Source organism: Capra hircus, chromosome 4 (assembly GCF_001704415.2).
Source record: "Capra hircus breed San Clemente chromosome 4, ASM170441v1, whole genome shotgun sequence".
NCBI lineage: Eukaryota > Metazoa > Chordata > Mammalia > Artiodactyla > Bovidae > Capra > Capra hircus.
The window spans coordinates 27001272-27016359 of record NC_030811.1 but is presented as its reverse complement, the minus strand read 5'-3'; the positions used below and the strand labels follow the sequence as shown (position 1 = coordinate 27016359).

At 50.3% G+C, this 15088-nt stretch overlaps 1 protein-coding gene across 1 annotated transcript in view; it reads left to right on the top strand.

The window, feature by feature from the left end:
- The window catches only part of SMO (smoothened, frizzled class receptor), a 28040-nt gene extending 15351 nt beyond the window's left edge, over window positions 1–12689 (top strand). Inside the window, exons 2-12 of the mRNA XM_018046943.1 lie at window positions 4028–4233; window positions 4909–5118; window positions 5342–5514; window positions 5850–6069; window positions 6165–6288; window positions 7701–7793; window positions 8465–8573; window positions 9531–9716; window positions 10143–10291; window positions 10799–10933; window positions 11152–12689. Of these exons, the coding sequence (XP_017902432.1) occupies window positions 4028–4233; window positions 4909–5118; window positions 5342–5514; window positions 5850–6069; window positions 6165–6288; window positions 7701–7793; window positions 8465–8573; window positions 9531–9716; window positions 10143–10291; window positions 10799–10933; window positions 11152–11564 (2018 nt within the window). The 3' untranslated portion in view covers window positions 11565–12689. The remainder of the gene's footprint in view (window positions 1–4027; window positions 4234–4908; window positions 5119–5341; window positions 5515–5849; window positions 6070–6164; window positions 6289–7700; window positions 7794–8464; window positions 8574–9530; window positions 9717–10142; window positions 10292–10798; window positions 10934–11151) is intronic.

The window sequence follows — 15088 nt, the reverse complement described above, 5'->3', positions numbered from 1 at the left end:
TTTAAAGTACAAAACAACATTTAAAATTAAAAAAAATAAAAATTGCATACTTTAAAAAGCTGATAGTTGGGACCTCCCTAGTGATCCAGTGGCTAAGACTTCAGCTCCCAATGCAGGGGGCCTCGGTCCGACCCCTGGTCAGGAAACTAGATCCCACATGCTGCAACTGAGATCCCAGTGCAGCCAATATATAAACAAATTATATATATCAGTTCAGTTCAGTCGCTCAGTCGTGTCCAACTCTTTGCGACCCCATGAATTGCAGCACGCCAGGCCTCCCTGTCCATCACCAACTCCCGGAATTCACTCAAACTCATGTCTGTCAAGTCGGTGATGCTATCCAGCCATCTCATCCTCTGTCGTCCCCTTCTCCTCCTGCCCCCAATCCCTCCCAGCATCAGAGTCTTTTCCAATGAGTCAACTCTTCGCATGAGGTGGCCAAGGTATTGGAGTTTCAGCTTTAGCATCAGTCCTTCCAAAGAACACCCAGGACTGATCTCCTTTAGAATGGACTGGTTGGATCTCCTCACAGTCCAAGGGACCCCCAAGAGTCTTTTCCACCACCACAGTTCAAAAGCATCAATTCTTTGGCACAGCTTTCTTCACAGTCCAACTCTCACATCCATACATGACCACAGGAAAAACCATAGCCTTGACTAGATGGACCTTTGTTGGCAAAGTAATGTCTCTGCTTTTCAATATGCTATCTAGGTTGGTCATAACTTTCCTTCCAAGGAGTAAGTGTCTTTTAATTTCATGGCTGCAATCACCATCTGCAGTGATTTTGGAGCCCAGAAAAATGAAGTCTGACACTCTTTCCACTGTTTCCCCATCTATTTCCCATGAAGTGATGGGACCAGATGCCATGATCTTAGTCTTCTTATATATATATATTTAAAGCTGTCTTTCTTTTTTTTAAAGCAATTTCATTTTCTTTTTTGTTTGTTTTTCTTCAGTGAGTTTTTATTTTTAAAATTAATTTTTATTTTATATTTAAAATTAATTTTATTACATTTTATTATTTAAAATTAATTTACAGTGTTGTGTTAGTTTCTGCTGTATAGCAAGGTGAATCATTATACATATACATATATCCACTCTATTTCAGATTCTATTCCTTATACATCATTACAGTGTATTAAATAGAGTGCCCTGTGCTATGCAGTAGGTTTGTTTTTTCTTTTTCTCTTTTTTAATTACCACAGATATCACAAAATCCAGAAAAGTAACAGGATATTGTATGTATGTGTGTGTGCATGTGTTCTATTAATAGTTATTCATTGTTATATTACAAAGCATTCCAAAACCTGGTGGCTTAAAACAAGAACCATTCCATTTGCTCATGAGTCTACAATCTGGGCAGCACTCAGCAGGGATGGCTTGTTTCTGTTCCCAGATGTCTGAGGCCTTCACTGGGATAACTGGAAAAGTTGGGAACTTGAAAAACGCAGCATCTCTTTCTCTTTCAATGAGAAGGGGACAACAAAGGATGAGATGGTGGATGGCATGACTGACGCGATGGACATGAGTTTGAGTAGGCTCCAGGAGTTGGTGATGGACAGGGAAGCCTGGTGTGCTGCAGCCTGTGGGGTCACAAACAGTCAGACACGACTGAGCCACTGAAGTGAACTGACCTTTCCCTTTCTTCTTTTGGGCCCAGGGTCTGTCTATGCAGTCTCTCCACCAGGCCTCTTCAGCAGGACAGCCTCGGGATAGTTAATCTGATTACATGGCAACTGGGCTCCAAGAACAAGGGTTCCAAGAGACCCAGGCCAAAACTGAATGGCTTCTTATTATGATCCAGGCTTGAGAGTCTGAGAACATCACTGCCACCACATTTTATTGGTAGAGCAAGTCACTAAGACCAGCCCATATTCCACAGTATCTTTATTAAACGTCTATCTGTTTCTCCTCTAAAATACATTTTACTCTAGGGAGCTCCTCCCTATTTAAAATGTATTGTGTAATAAACATCCAGTAAAATTCACTTTCTTTGTTGTCACAGTTCTGTGAGTTTAGACAAAGGCATAGCCTGGATGCAGCCACTGCATTCGAGATGGAGAACAGCCCCATCACCCCCAAATGTTCCCTCGTGCTGTCCCTTGGTAGGCAAAGTCCTCTCCTCCTCCATCTCCTGGCAACCACTGCTGTGTCCTCCACCCATACCCAGGCAGTCAGAATTTTGGAGACTGGGTTCTCCATCTAGAGGGATAGAGGTCCCCCAGGTGATTCTGATTTGAGTCAGGTCTGAGAACTGTTGGTAGGAACATGTCTTCTTTTAAAATACCAGTTCAGTTCAGTTGCTCTGTTGTGTCCGACTCTGTAGCCCCATGGATTGCAGCACGCCAGGCTTCCAAGGCGCAAGCATCTTAATTTCATGGCTGCAGTCACTTTCATTACTGCAGTCATCTGCAGTGATTTTGGAGGCCAAGAAAATAAAGTCTGTCACTTAAAAAAAATTTATATCTATATATAATTTTGCTGTGTTGGGTCTTAGTTGCTGCATGTGGGATCTTTAGTCGCAGCATACTGTACCTTTTAGTTGACTAGTCCCCTGATCAGGGATCAAACCTGGATAGAGTCTTAGCCACTGAACCAGCAGGGAAGTCCCTCAAGAACACTGCCTATTACGCCATAGGAATTTGCTTTGTGCTCTTAGAATAGGCTTTGCTAGTGAGAGCTGTGAGTGGTCAGAGGCCTCAGATAAGTAACACTAACAGCTAATATCTCTTGAGTGCTTAGTATATGACAGGTACTGGGCTATGTACATTTGGCACATTATCTCACTCTGCACCACAGTTCCACTAAATCTATTGTCCCCATTTCACAGATGAGGAAATTAAGGCTCAAGATTAAGTAATTTGTCCAAGATCACACAGCCAGGAAATGGTAGAGCCACAGTTTGGACTCAGGCAGGCCAAATTTTGAGGTCCATGCTCCTTATCCCTCCCTCCCCAAAAGAGAAGTTACATGCCCCCACCAGCTCCAGCCTGGGCAGTTCCCCATGTCGGCTCTCACTTCCTCAGAAGCTTATCCTAATACAACGTCTTGTTTGGGAAATAGGTGTTCCTGCAGGAGGGATGATTCAGAAGGAACAGAGGGATGGAATGCTGAAGTGAGCTCAGCCAGCGGGGGAGCAGGGTAGAGGCCTGGGCTGGGGCGGGGGCGCTGGGAGACCTCCATCTGCGTGCGTCTTGCTGACAAGACCTTTCCTCCCCCTGCACTGGAAACAGCCTCCTCTGTTTCTCTCCATCTGATTTCCTGTTTCCTCTTCTGGCTTTGGAGTACCTGGCTCCCCTGACTACCTCTTCCTAAGCTCCTACCTGTTCTCTGTCCCACATCAGCTTGGTAAGAGGAACAAGGGTCCGGGGGTCTGGGCAAGGGGAAACACCTCCTGGATCTGGTGCACGGGCCCTGTGGGGGTGGGTCCCACAGCCCTCCTTCCCCATGGACTGTAGAAGGTTTAAGAATGCCCCTGAAAAATTAAAAGGTAAATTGATTTTGGGTTCTCAACCAGAGGTGCCAACATTTGGGTCATTTTGAAATGGGGGCTGCTTTTTAAAAACTTGAATTGAACTGCAATATATTAATACATGGAGAAAAGGGGCACAGATTGATTTTCACAAGGTAAATATACCCGTGTAACTGGTACCAGATCAAGAAATAGAACATCACCAGTGTCCCAGAAGTCCTCATCAAGCTTCTTCCAGTCCCAAGCCTGGAGTGGGAGGGGTGGGGAGCATTTTTTTGCTTGTCACTAGGACTTAGGGGTTCTGTTGGCATTTAGTAGGCAGGTTCTAGGGATGCCAAATGTCCTGCAGTACATGGGACAGTTCTGCACAAAGAATGGTCCCGCCCAAATGCCCGGCTGAGAAATGCTGTGCCTGATGGAACTGAGCAGTCATGGCCTGCAGTGTGGCCAAGAGAGATGCTTTAGGTCCAGGGAACAGGGATGCAGCTGGGTCTGTGGGTCAAGGTGAGGAAGGGTCTTCACTGCAATGTATCCACACTGTGGCTACACCCCCAGGCCTCCGGAACGCCCCCCGCTGCTGGGCAGTGATCCAGCCCCTACTGTGTGCTGTGTACATGCCTAAGTGTGAGAACGACCGGGTGGAGCTGCCCAGCCGTACCCTCTGCCAGGCCACCCGCGGCCCCTGTGCCATCGTGGAGAGGGAGCGGGGCTGGCCCGACTTCCTGCGCTGCACCCCCGACCACTTCCCTGAGGGCTGCCCGGTGAGTGCTCCGCAGGGCTGGGGCTGAGCTGGGCATGGGGACAAGGCCCAGCAGGGGCAGGGAAGCTCAGAGCCTAATGAGCTGAAAGATCCCAAGTCGTGGGCTCAGCGAGCCACAGACCCAAACCAAAACTGGGCCAGTCCATCAGGGATTATCTTGTCTAGCTATAAAACATTTTTGAGCACCCACTTTGTTACACAGTGGGGAGTTACAGGAGTCATGAGTGACAAACCTATTCTCAGAAAGTTTATCGTTTATTTAGGAAGTCAAGGCTTGCACATGTGAAACGCAAGAGACACCAAGACAGGGATGGGATCTAGTTCTGGGGTGAAGGAGAGCACATTAATAATAATAATAGTAATCATTATTTATTACTGTCCAAATACATTTTAAACATCTTACATTTATTTATTTATTCACTTAACCCTTAGATCACACCATGAAGTAAGTACTGCTCTCCGATCAGGAAACAGCTAACAGGGAGGTCACATAACTTGCCCTAGGCTATGTGGTCCCTGAGCTGCAAGGCTGGGATTCAGATGCTGGAAGGTTGTCTACAGCACCTGCGCTTTCAGCCTCTCTGCCATGCTAACCCTGCACCTCCTATTAAACCAAAGGTCACCTCGAGCCTACTGCTTTCCATTGTATTGTCTTCTCCCCTTCTCTCCTTGCCAGAATGAGGTGCAGAACATCAAGTTCAACAGTTCCGGCCAATGCGAGGCTCCCTTGGTTCGGACTGACAACCCCAAGAGCTGGTATGAGGATGTGGAGGGCTGTGGGATCCAGTGTCAGAACCCGCTCTTCACCGAGGCTGAGCACCAGGACATGCACAGCTACATCGCGGCCTTTGGGGCTGTCACGGGCCTCTGCACACTCTTCACTCTGGTCAGTGGAGGGCAGAGGGAGAGGTGGAGGCCCGGGACCCTCAGGCTGCTGTAAAGTAGGGAGGGAGCCAATTGTCCATGGGAGGCTGGGCTCTGGGAATCGGGGGGAGGAGAAGTTGACAGGGGTCTTCAGGGAAGGGTGGTGATTAGAGGGGTGGGGAGTTCCGATAAGAGTGGCAGAACGGCCCTAACCCCATGGAACGGGCCTCTCTTCTCTCTTCTAGGCCACATTTGTGGCTGACTGGCGGAACTCCAATCGCTACCCCGCCGTCATCCTCTTCTATGTCAATGCATGTTTCTTCGTGGGCAGCATTGGCTGGCTGGCCCAGTTCATGGATGGGGCCCGCCGGGAGATCGTCTGTCGTGCTGATGGCACCATGAGGCTCGGGGAGCCCACGTAGGTGTCCTGGGTTCCCAGAGGTGAGGGCGAGGGGAAGAGGCTGATGCCCATTTTCCACAAAAGGGGCAGGTTGGACTGGAAATGGAGATTTTCACCGTGGGATTCAGCTCTGCCTTGTTGCACCCAAGGTCTTCAGCACTAGAGCCTGGACCATTCACATCTTCTGTATCCTCTTCACTTCTGACCCGAGCCCGGTCTCCAAGCCCTGACTCCTAGAAGAACCTTCAGACTTTAGAAGCCAGGAGTCTGGGGACCACAGGGCCAGAGGGGGGAGACTTGGTAGATGGAATACAGAATGAGCGCCCCAAGTGACACCCCACTTGTCTGCACAGCTCCAATGAGACCCTGTCCTGCGTCATCATCTTTGTCATCGTGTACTACGCCCTGATGGCTGGCGTCGTTTGGTTTGTGGTCCTCACCTACGCCTGGCACACTTCCTTCAAAGCCCTGGGGACCACCTATCAGCCTCTCTCGGGCAAGACTTCGTATTTCCACCTGCTCACGTGGTCACTCCCCTTTGTCCTCACTGTGGCAATCCTCGCCGTTGCCCAGGTCTAGTGACTGGTGCGGGGTGGGGACCCGTGTGGGGTGGACTTGGGTGAGGGAGAAAGCGACCAACTCTGTCCCCCTACCCCTTCTTCCTGCAGGTGGACGGGGACTCTGTGAGCGGCATCTGTTTTGTGGGCTATAAGAACTACCGATACCGTGCTGGTTTCGTGCTGGCCCCCATTGGCCTGGTGCTCATCGTGGGAGGTTACTTCCTCATCCGAGGTGAGTGAGGACTGGGCTGAGCACCTGCTCTGTGTAAGCAGGAGCCAGGAGCTGCCAGCTCTGCTGCCTTTGAGGCAGGACCTCAGCTGGCTCACTGGGGCCTTGGAGCAAAGGGAAAGGACAGATACAGCACCACAGACAGACACAGCGCCACAACACTTGGTGTGGGGCAGCACCTTTGTTCGGCCAGAAAAATGCTGCCTTCAGTCCGGCCTTGTGTGAGGGCTAACGGCTTGCTGAGTGGAGCTTGGGCTGGGTCCCTACCCCTGCTCAGCTCTGACCAGATGCCCTTGCGTGATAAACACCTTGAGTAACCTGCCTCGTCCATGTGGGCCAGCTGGGGGCCTTCCATCATGTGTGTGCCCTGAATTTATATACACGCTCAGTCTCTGGAGCTTGGTTTCTCAGCTCCTTTCTGCCCACAGTGCACGCACACGCAGAGTTTTGACAACACACACAGATTCTGTTTCCTCATTTCCTTGTTTCAATCTGCCGCCTCCACAATGAGCCTCCGTGTCTGAGTTCATTTTTGTTGAGCGTTCTCTGTAAACTTCAGTTTCCTCCCCCAGTTCCTGTTCAGCCCACCTTGTTTCCATCTCCTTGGCAGTGGCTGGGCCTCTGATGTGTGTTTTGTATCTGTGTGCTCCTGTGCGGTAGCCACCAGCCACGTGTGTTGAAACTAGTCCAGGTTGAGACGTGTCATAGCATAAAATACAAAGTGCACTTCAAAGACTCAAACACACACAGAAGTAAACTGTCTCATTAACAGCTTGTTATATGGATTACACGTTGAAATGATAATGTCGTAGACAATGATTTATTGTTTTTAAGGTGTATTGAAGTTAATTTCATTTGTGTCCTTTTACTTTTTGAAGGTGGCTTCTAGAAAATTTGAGATGATGAGTTGTTGTGCAGTTGCGCAGTTGTGTCTGACTCTTTGTGACCCCATGGACTGCAGCATGCCAGGCTTCCCTGTCCTTCACTATCTCCCAGAGTTTGCCCAGACTCATGTCCATTGAGTTGATGATGCCATCCAGCCATCTCTGGAAAATTTGACATTATGAGTGTGGCTCACATTATATTTCTCTTGGACAGCACTGTCCTGGGGTCTCTTCTTTGGCCTTTTTCATCATAATAACTTTGACCCACGGCCTTTCTTGGGGAGGCTGGACCGGGAGTGAGGCGTCTTTGGTCTCCACTGTCTGCCTGCCCTGCTCCAATCTTTCCTGTCCATAGCATGTCTGCCACCAGCTGCCCTCCAGTGTCTCCAGTTCCTCCAGCTTTAAATCAGCACAAGAGTCATCAGACCTGGGACTCCAGGACCATAGGACCCTCCTAGGATGCCACACACACATCCCTCCCAGAAGAGTGGTCTGGCCCCCACTAATGTCTGCCATTTCCCTTATGTTCAGGAGTCATGACCCTGTTCTCCATCAAGAGCAACCACCCTGGGCTGCTGAGCGAGAAGGCAGCCAGCAAGATCAATGAGACCATGCTGCGTCTGGGTGAGTGGGTCAGTCCATCACCACGCCCACTGGGGAAGGGTAATGGAGGCTGAAGTTAGCAGTTAGCAGCCAGGGGGCAAGACTAGGCTCTGGGTGTGTGTGTGTGGTGTGTGTGTGTGTTGGCGGTGATGCTGGTGGTAGCAGCTCAAAAGGGAAGGTACTTCCTTCTCAGCTGGAAGAATTCAAGTTCATGTCAACACTTGAGGCCTATTTAGAGCCCTTAACTGCCTCTAATTTCTTACCTTATTTTGGAGAAAACGATTCTTTTGTATGTTTTATTGACGTGTACTTGAATCACAATGTTAATTTCTAGTGTATAGAAAAGTGACTCAGATATATATATCTATAGATAGATACTTTTTCATATTCTTTTCACTATGGTTTATCACAGGATATTGAATATAGCTCCCTATGCTATACAGTAGGACCTTGTTTATCTATTTTATATAGAGCAGTTTCTCTCTGCTAATCCCAAACTCCTGATTTACCCATGCCCCACTTCTCCCACCTTGGTAACCATAAGTTTGTAGAAAAAAACAGTTCTTAAACTGAGCCCAGCACAAAGTCATCCCAGAGTCTTTCAGACCCGTGTGGGGTGAACACCCTCCTCCCTACTGCTGCTCCCACACCTGGGATGGGTGACGCCCTGTCCCACCCCTGACCCTCCACAGGCATTTTTGGCTTCCTGGCCTTTGGCTTTGTGCTCATCACCTTCAGCTGCCACTTCTACGACTTCTTCAACCAGGCTGAGTGGGAGCGCAGCTTCCGGGACTACGTGCTGTGAGTGGGGGACTGAGGACCTGCAGTGGTGGGCGCTGGAGACCCCTCTCTGCGGTCCAGCAGGGGTCTGTTAGGTTCCAACCTCAGAGGGTGAGAGAAACTGCTCGTCTTGCTCTGGGTGCTCACACTGTTAGTTGCTCTGTAATCTGCAGACATGGCCAACAGCCCTGGGATCGCTGCCCAGCTCCGCCCTTCCCTCTCATCCCCAAGGCTGCCTGGCTGGTGCGTCTGTAACTGTTAAGCCGTCGTATGTTTTGGCTTCTCCCCACCTCTTGTGTTGGCCACATATCTCGCTATTTCTCATGGACTCTTTATAGAGCGTATTGCAAATCGCTGCACAGAAATAGTTATTGCTCTACAACAGGTTAACAGCCCATTAATGCTTTCTGGGTTTGCCTGTGCTTTTTTTTGTGTCACTCGATGATAAATCTGCGAGGGTAAGGCATCTCAGCTACTTCAAGAAGTACAGTCCATACTGATACCAGGAATAGGAGTTAAAATGCTCATTAAAATCCTGAGTGCTTCTTGGGACTTCCATGGTGGTCCAGTGGCTAAGACTCCGTGCTCCCAATGAAGGGGCCTGAATTGGATCCTTAGCCAGGGAACTGACTGCAACATGCTGACTCCCACATGCTGCAACTAAGACCCTTCGAAGTCAAATAAATAAATAAATATATTTTTTAAATCCTGAGTGCTTCGGACTTTTCCTTAAAGGCTCCAGCTTCCAGTGTGTGGGAAGACCTGATGCCTGGGTCCCTCCCCCAGAAATTTGATTTCATTGAATGGGGTGTGGCCCAAACATCACGAGTCATTAAAAGGTCCCAGGTGACTCTAATGATCACCTAGGATTGCAAATCATTGATGTGGGCTTCACTCTTTCTAGTGTTGGGATTGATTGTCTGGGCAACCACCAGGGAGACTCAGAAAGCTTCACCCGTCTACTACCTCTTGCCACAGATGCCAGGCCAATGTGACCATCGGGCTGCCCACCAAGAAGCCCATCCCTGACTGTGAGATCAAGAACCGCCCCAGCCTCCTGGTGGAGAAGATCAACCTATTTGCCATGTTTGGAACTGGCATTTCCATGAGCACCTGGGTCTGGACCAAGGCCACGCTGCTCATCTGGAGGCGCACCTGGTGCAGGTGGGGTCAGCAGCAGCCCGTCCTGACCTGGCTGCCTCGTTCTCTCAGCCTCAGCATCCTGTAGGCTCGGTCAGGTCTCACAAGTCCCAGCGCGGCCTTGAGCAGGTGTGATTTCTAAGGGGCCCAGCAACCGAAAGCGGCCTTTCCTGTGGCTCACCACTGCCCCCTGGTGACACCTCGTGTCCTTGCGAGGATGGGCCAAGGGCTGCGCCTTCGTGTCTTCTAAGAGAGGAGTGATTTGAGAGCTGGGCACAGGAGCCCTGCATTCTAGCCTCCCTTTTTGGCAGAGAAGGCCTCTACTCTTCAGGGCCCTTGAGGCCCTCTGGAGGCTCCTTTCCTGGAGGGAATGGATTTTCTGGTCTTCCGCAAGATTTGAGGGGAAGCGGCTGCTCCTCCATGCTCCCTGCCCCATCTTTCTGCCCTCAGGTTGACGGGGCAGAGTGATGATGAACCCAAACGGATCAAGAAGAGCAAGATGATTGCCAAGGCCTTCTCCAAGCGGCGGGAGCTGCTGCAGAACCCAGGCCAGGAGCTCTCCTTCAGCATGCACACTGTCTCCCACGACGGGCCTGTGGGTGAGCTCCCACTCTGTTCTCCTCTGGAGCACGTTCCCAGTTCCCTTCCAGGCTGGTGTGGCTTCATGGTCTGTTTGCAAGGCTGTGAGGAATGGCGCTCCTTCTTCTGTTCACATACCCCTTCTTCTCCAACCCCCCACCCCCATCCCCCCACCACTCCATCCCAGGCTACTCTCCCCTCTGTTTCTGCCCCTGGGTCTGCTTGCTGATGATTTGGTTCCAAAGCACTCATCTCCCTCACCTTTAACCATCTTCTGCAGCTATTCTCCCTGGGCTGCAGGAAGTCAGGTTTCGGGCACTGGGTTTCTGGGGTCCCCTCAGGCCCCCATGCCCTTCAGACTGGGGATAGGTAGAGATCTGGCTGTGCCCACCAGGGTGGGCTTTCTTTGCTAAGTTGAGTGGGAGCCAAGGGCTGGGGGAAGGTGACTGGTACCGAATATGGAAGGAGCAGTCATGGTGAGGGCCTGGGCAGTCATGGCACCTCGCTGTTTCCTTCCATCCCCACAGCGGGCTTGGCCTTTGACCTCAATGAGCCCTCAGCCGACGTGTCCTCTGCCTGGGCCCAGCACGTCACCAAGATGGTGGCCCGGAGAGGCGCCATACTGCCCCAGGATGTGTCTGTCACCCCAGTGGCAACGCCAGGTATGGGTTTCCACTCCTGTAGGAAGATGGGGGATGTTGAGGCTGGAAGAAAGTCCTGGGAGTGCAGTGCCAGGAGCTTCTGGCAGGGGAGAGGGAGGGGAAGGCTTTGGAGAACTATAGCATGGGTCCCCGGCTCCAAGAGCAGGGGCCCGGGGAGAGAAGGTGCCACGCGCACAGAGCTTAGAGTCCCAGGCTCCTGTTCTCTCTCCCACCGTCAGTGCCCCCGGAGGAAAAAGCCAACCTGTGGCTGGTTGAGGCAGAGATCTCCCCGGAGCTGGAGAAGCGCCTGGGCCGGAAGAAGAAGCGGAGGAAGAGGAAGAAGGAGGTGTGCCCGCTAGTGCCACCCCCGGAGCTTCACCTCCCCGCCCTGGGCCCTGCCCCCGCCCCTAGTGCGGTCCCTCGGCTGCCACAGCTGCCCCGACAGAAGTGCCTGGTGGCTGCAGGCGCCTGGGGACCTGGGGAATCCTGCCGACCTGGAGCCTGGACCCTGGTCTCCAACCCCTTCTGCCCAGAGCCCAGCGCCCCAGCCCCTGTGGCCTGGGCGCAGGGCCGCCGGCAGGGACTGGGGCCCATTCACTCCCGCACCAACCTGATGGAGGCGGAACTCATGGATGCAGACTCCGACTTCTGAGCCTGAAGAGTAGGACCTGCAACAAAAGGAGGAACAAATACCGTTCGGAGGCTTTTCTTCCTCCCTGAGAGTGCTTCTCTCCAGGATCTCATCTTCCCGAGCACCTGAGGGCCCAGTGCCTTCCCTGGAGAGTTCAGTGTGGACGGCTCACGGCACCAAGACTGCAGGAAGGAGCCCTGACATCTCCACGGATAGGCCTCACTGGGGCAGGGCCCTGGAGGTTAGGGTCCTTGATTCTGCCCCACCTGGCTGGCAGCGTCAGGCTCCAGCGGGGTCATGGGTATGCAGAGCTCCTAGTGTGGCGGTAAAGGTGCAAGCAAGGCTGCATGGGCTTGCATGCATACTTGCATGGGCTGTGGTGGCCAGCCCCTGTCTGGCAGATGAGGGCTGGCTGCCCTTATTTGTGCCAATGGGTGCCCTTCCCTGGCACTCTCAGACCAAAAGTGTTCATTGAGTCATTATCCCTTTGTCCACCTGAGGACAGAGCTCCTTTCTCCCCTTTCCGGTTGGTTGTGGGGCTGGGAGTATTTACTCCCATAGGGGCAGTAACCTCTCTTAAAAGTGTCCAGCTGGCTCCACCGTAGGCCAGTAACCCACCCTGGGTGTTGTGGCACCCTCCTTTCCCCTTTCCCATTCAACCAGGCCAGCCTCTTCCTGTTTCCTCTTTGTTGATTAGGACGCAGAGTTGCAGCATTTTCCACCCTGCCCCCACGCCCTACCCCTTTGCCGCTGGACTCCATCTCCAGGTGAGAGGTTGGTTCAGCCATAGAGCCTGGCATGGTGGAGAAGCTGCGAGTGATGGAAGCCTCTGGGCCTCAGAGAGATGCATGCTATCTCTCGGGGGATGGATCCTCTGACTGAGGAACTACCCTTGGGAAGCTGCTGACATTTCAGCCAGGCAGGAACGCTTCCTTCAACTTCCATAGTCGGCAAGTGAAGAGGTTCCCACCTCTCATTACCCCCATCCAAGGCCCCAGTGTCAAGAACCAGACAGCAGGGAGGTTTAGCAGCTGGCTGGGTTCCAGATCAGAGGGTGGGGATAAGGAGACAAAATATAAACAGTAAATAAAAGGTTTTTGTATAATCTATTGATGTGCTTCTTTCCGTAGGCCCTGTCTTGACCCACTTACCTGGTCATGATCTCATTTGTCCTTCACTTCCTCTGCAAACTATTCTGCAAGGCCAAGAGCTCAGTTCTAATGAGGTCACCACTGACAGATGTCAGGCCGATGTCAGCTTAATGTGCTGGCTGTCCTTCCTGGCCAGTTGGTTCTATATATGGACAAAGGCTCTGGCCACAGCTGCCTCACTGTGCATTGATCATGAGATGAATGAGCAAGGACATGCAGCTTGTCCCTGCAGTGATGACACTTGCAGAAAGCAAGAGTCCCCTGCTGGGGAGTATAGATGGGCATGGAGCCTCATGGCAATCCCAGGCCCCTTCTGGGAACCTCTTGCCTCTACAAGGATGTCTGTGGGACCAGGTGCATTCGCATCCACAGCTTCCTCCCCTTGGGCTGTCAGAGAAATTCAGGCTTCTCTGAGGGAAGCCTGCTACTTCCATTTCCTCCAGAAAGATGTCAGTAGAAAACTGGGAACTGGACTCAGGATTCTGTGGAAGAGAGGGTGGAGGAAAGGGGGTGGTACCCACGGATGACTCAGGGTATTGTGCAGTATTAAGTGTGCTTGTTTATGGGTGTCGCTCAAGTGATGGGCACACAAGCAATCTGCCCAGAGCCAGATTCCAAAGGAAGAGGAAAGGGAACTAACACTGGTTATCTACCATGTACTTTACATGTGTATAAGGATAATGATGATGATGATGATAACAATAAGGGCTAGTTCTTATTAAAGGCTTGCTAGCTCTAAGCACTTCGGATCTCTTTAACCTGTTGAATCTCACAACAGACCTCAGAGGCACTGTTAACACCCCCAAGACACTTAGGTACAGAAAAGTTCAAAAGTTTGCCTGAGAGAAAGTGATAGTGCTGGGATTCCATCAGAGCCATCTGGCTCCAGAGTCACCTGGTTCTTGGCCTCTGCACTCTGAGTGCTGTGCTTGTGCTTAGTCATGCAATCGTGTATGACTCTTTGCAACCCCATGGACTATACCAAGCCAGATTCCTCTGTCCATGGGATTCTCTAGGCAAGAAGACTGGAGTGGGTTGCCACGCCTTCTTCCAGGGGATCTTCCCAACCCAGGGATTGAACCCAGATCTCTCACATTGCAAGCGGATTCTTTACCGTCTGAGCTACCAGGGAAGTCCCTGCACTCTGCTGCCTCTCCTTTAGTTCGGAAGAGGCAGAGGAACTATTTTTCTGTAGCAACAAACTTCAGAGAAGCAAAATGACTTGCCCACAACCTCATAGCTAGTAAGTAACACACTGGGCCCAGGGCCTTCCTGACTCTGAAGTCCAGACTTTCACCTCTTAGGTCTGACTTTTGGTTTTTCTTCCTATCCAGATTGCCCATGCTGTGTTCCCTCTGGCCTCCCCACATCCCCTTGTGCTTGCCCACCTTGCTTATTCTTGCCATCACTGCTCTTCTCAACAGTAGAGCTAATTTCTTTCTTTTTTTTTTAATTGAAGTATAGTTGATTTACAATGTTGTGAGTTTCAGGTGTACAGCAAAATGATTCAGTTACATATATATTTTTCAGATTCTCTTCCATTATAGATTATTATAAGATATTGAATATAGTTCTGTGTGCTACATAGTAGGTCCTTGTTTATATTTGATAGTGGATTTTATATATAATCCCAAACTCCTAATTTATCCTTCCCTGCCTTTCCCCTTTGGTAATCATAAATTTGTCTGTGAGTCTATTCCTGTTTTGTAAGTAAGTTCATTTGTATCTTTTTTTTTCTTTTGTATTCCACGAGTGATATCATATATTTGTCTTTCTCTGAGTTACTTAATAGGATAATCTCTAGGTCTATCCAAGTAGCTGCAAGTGGCATTGTTTCATTCTTTTTTATGGCTGAGTTTTATATATATATATATACACTCACCCCATCCTTTTTATCCGTTCATCTGTTGATGGACATTTAGGTTGCTTCCATGTCTGGCTACTGTAAATAGACCTGCTATGAACAGTGGGGTGCACATATCTTTTCAAATTAGAGTTTTCATCGTTTACAGATATATGCCCAGGAATGGGATTGCTGGATCATATGTTATTTTTACTTTCTTAAGGAACCTCCATAATGTTTTCCATAGTGATTACACCACCTCACATTCCCACCAACTGTATAGAAGGGTTCCCTTTTCTTCACATTCTCCAGCATCTATTATTTATAGACTTTTTTTTTTGTGGCCACACCCATGGCTTGCAGGCTCTTAGTTCCCCTATCAGGGATCCAACCTGGGTTCCAGCAGTGGAAATGCCAAGTCCTAACCACTGATCTGCCAGGGAATTCCCTATTTGTAAGGTTTGTGTGTGTGTGTGTGTGTGTGATGACTGGTGTGAGGTGATACTTCATTGTAGTTTTTATGTTCATTTCTCTAATAATTAGCAGTGTTG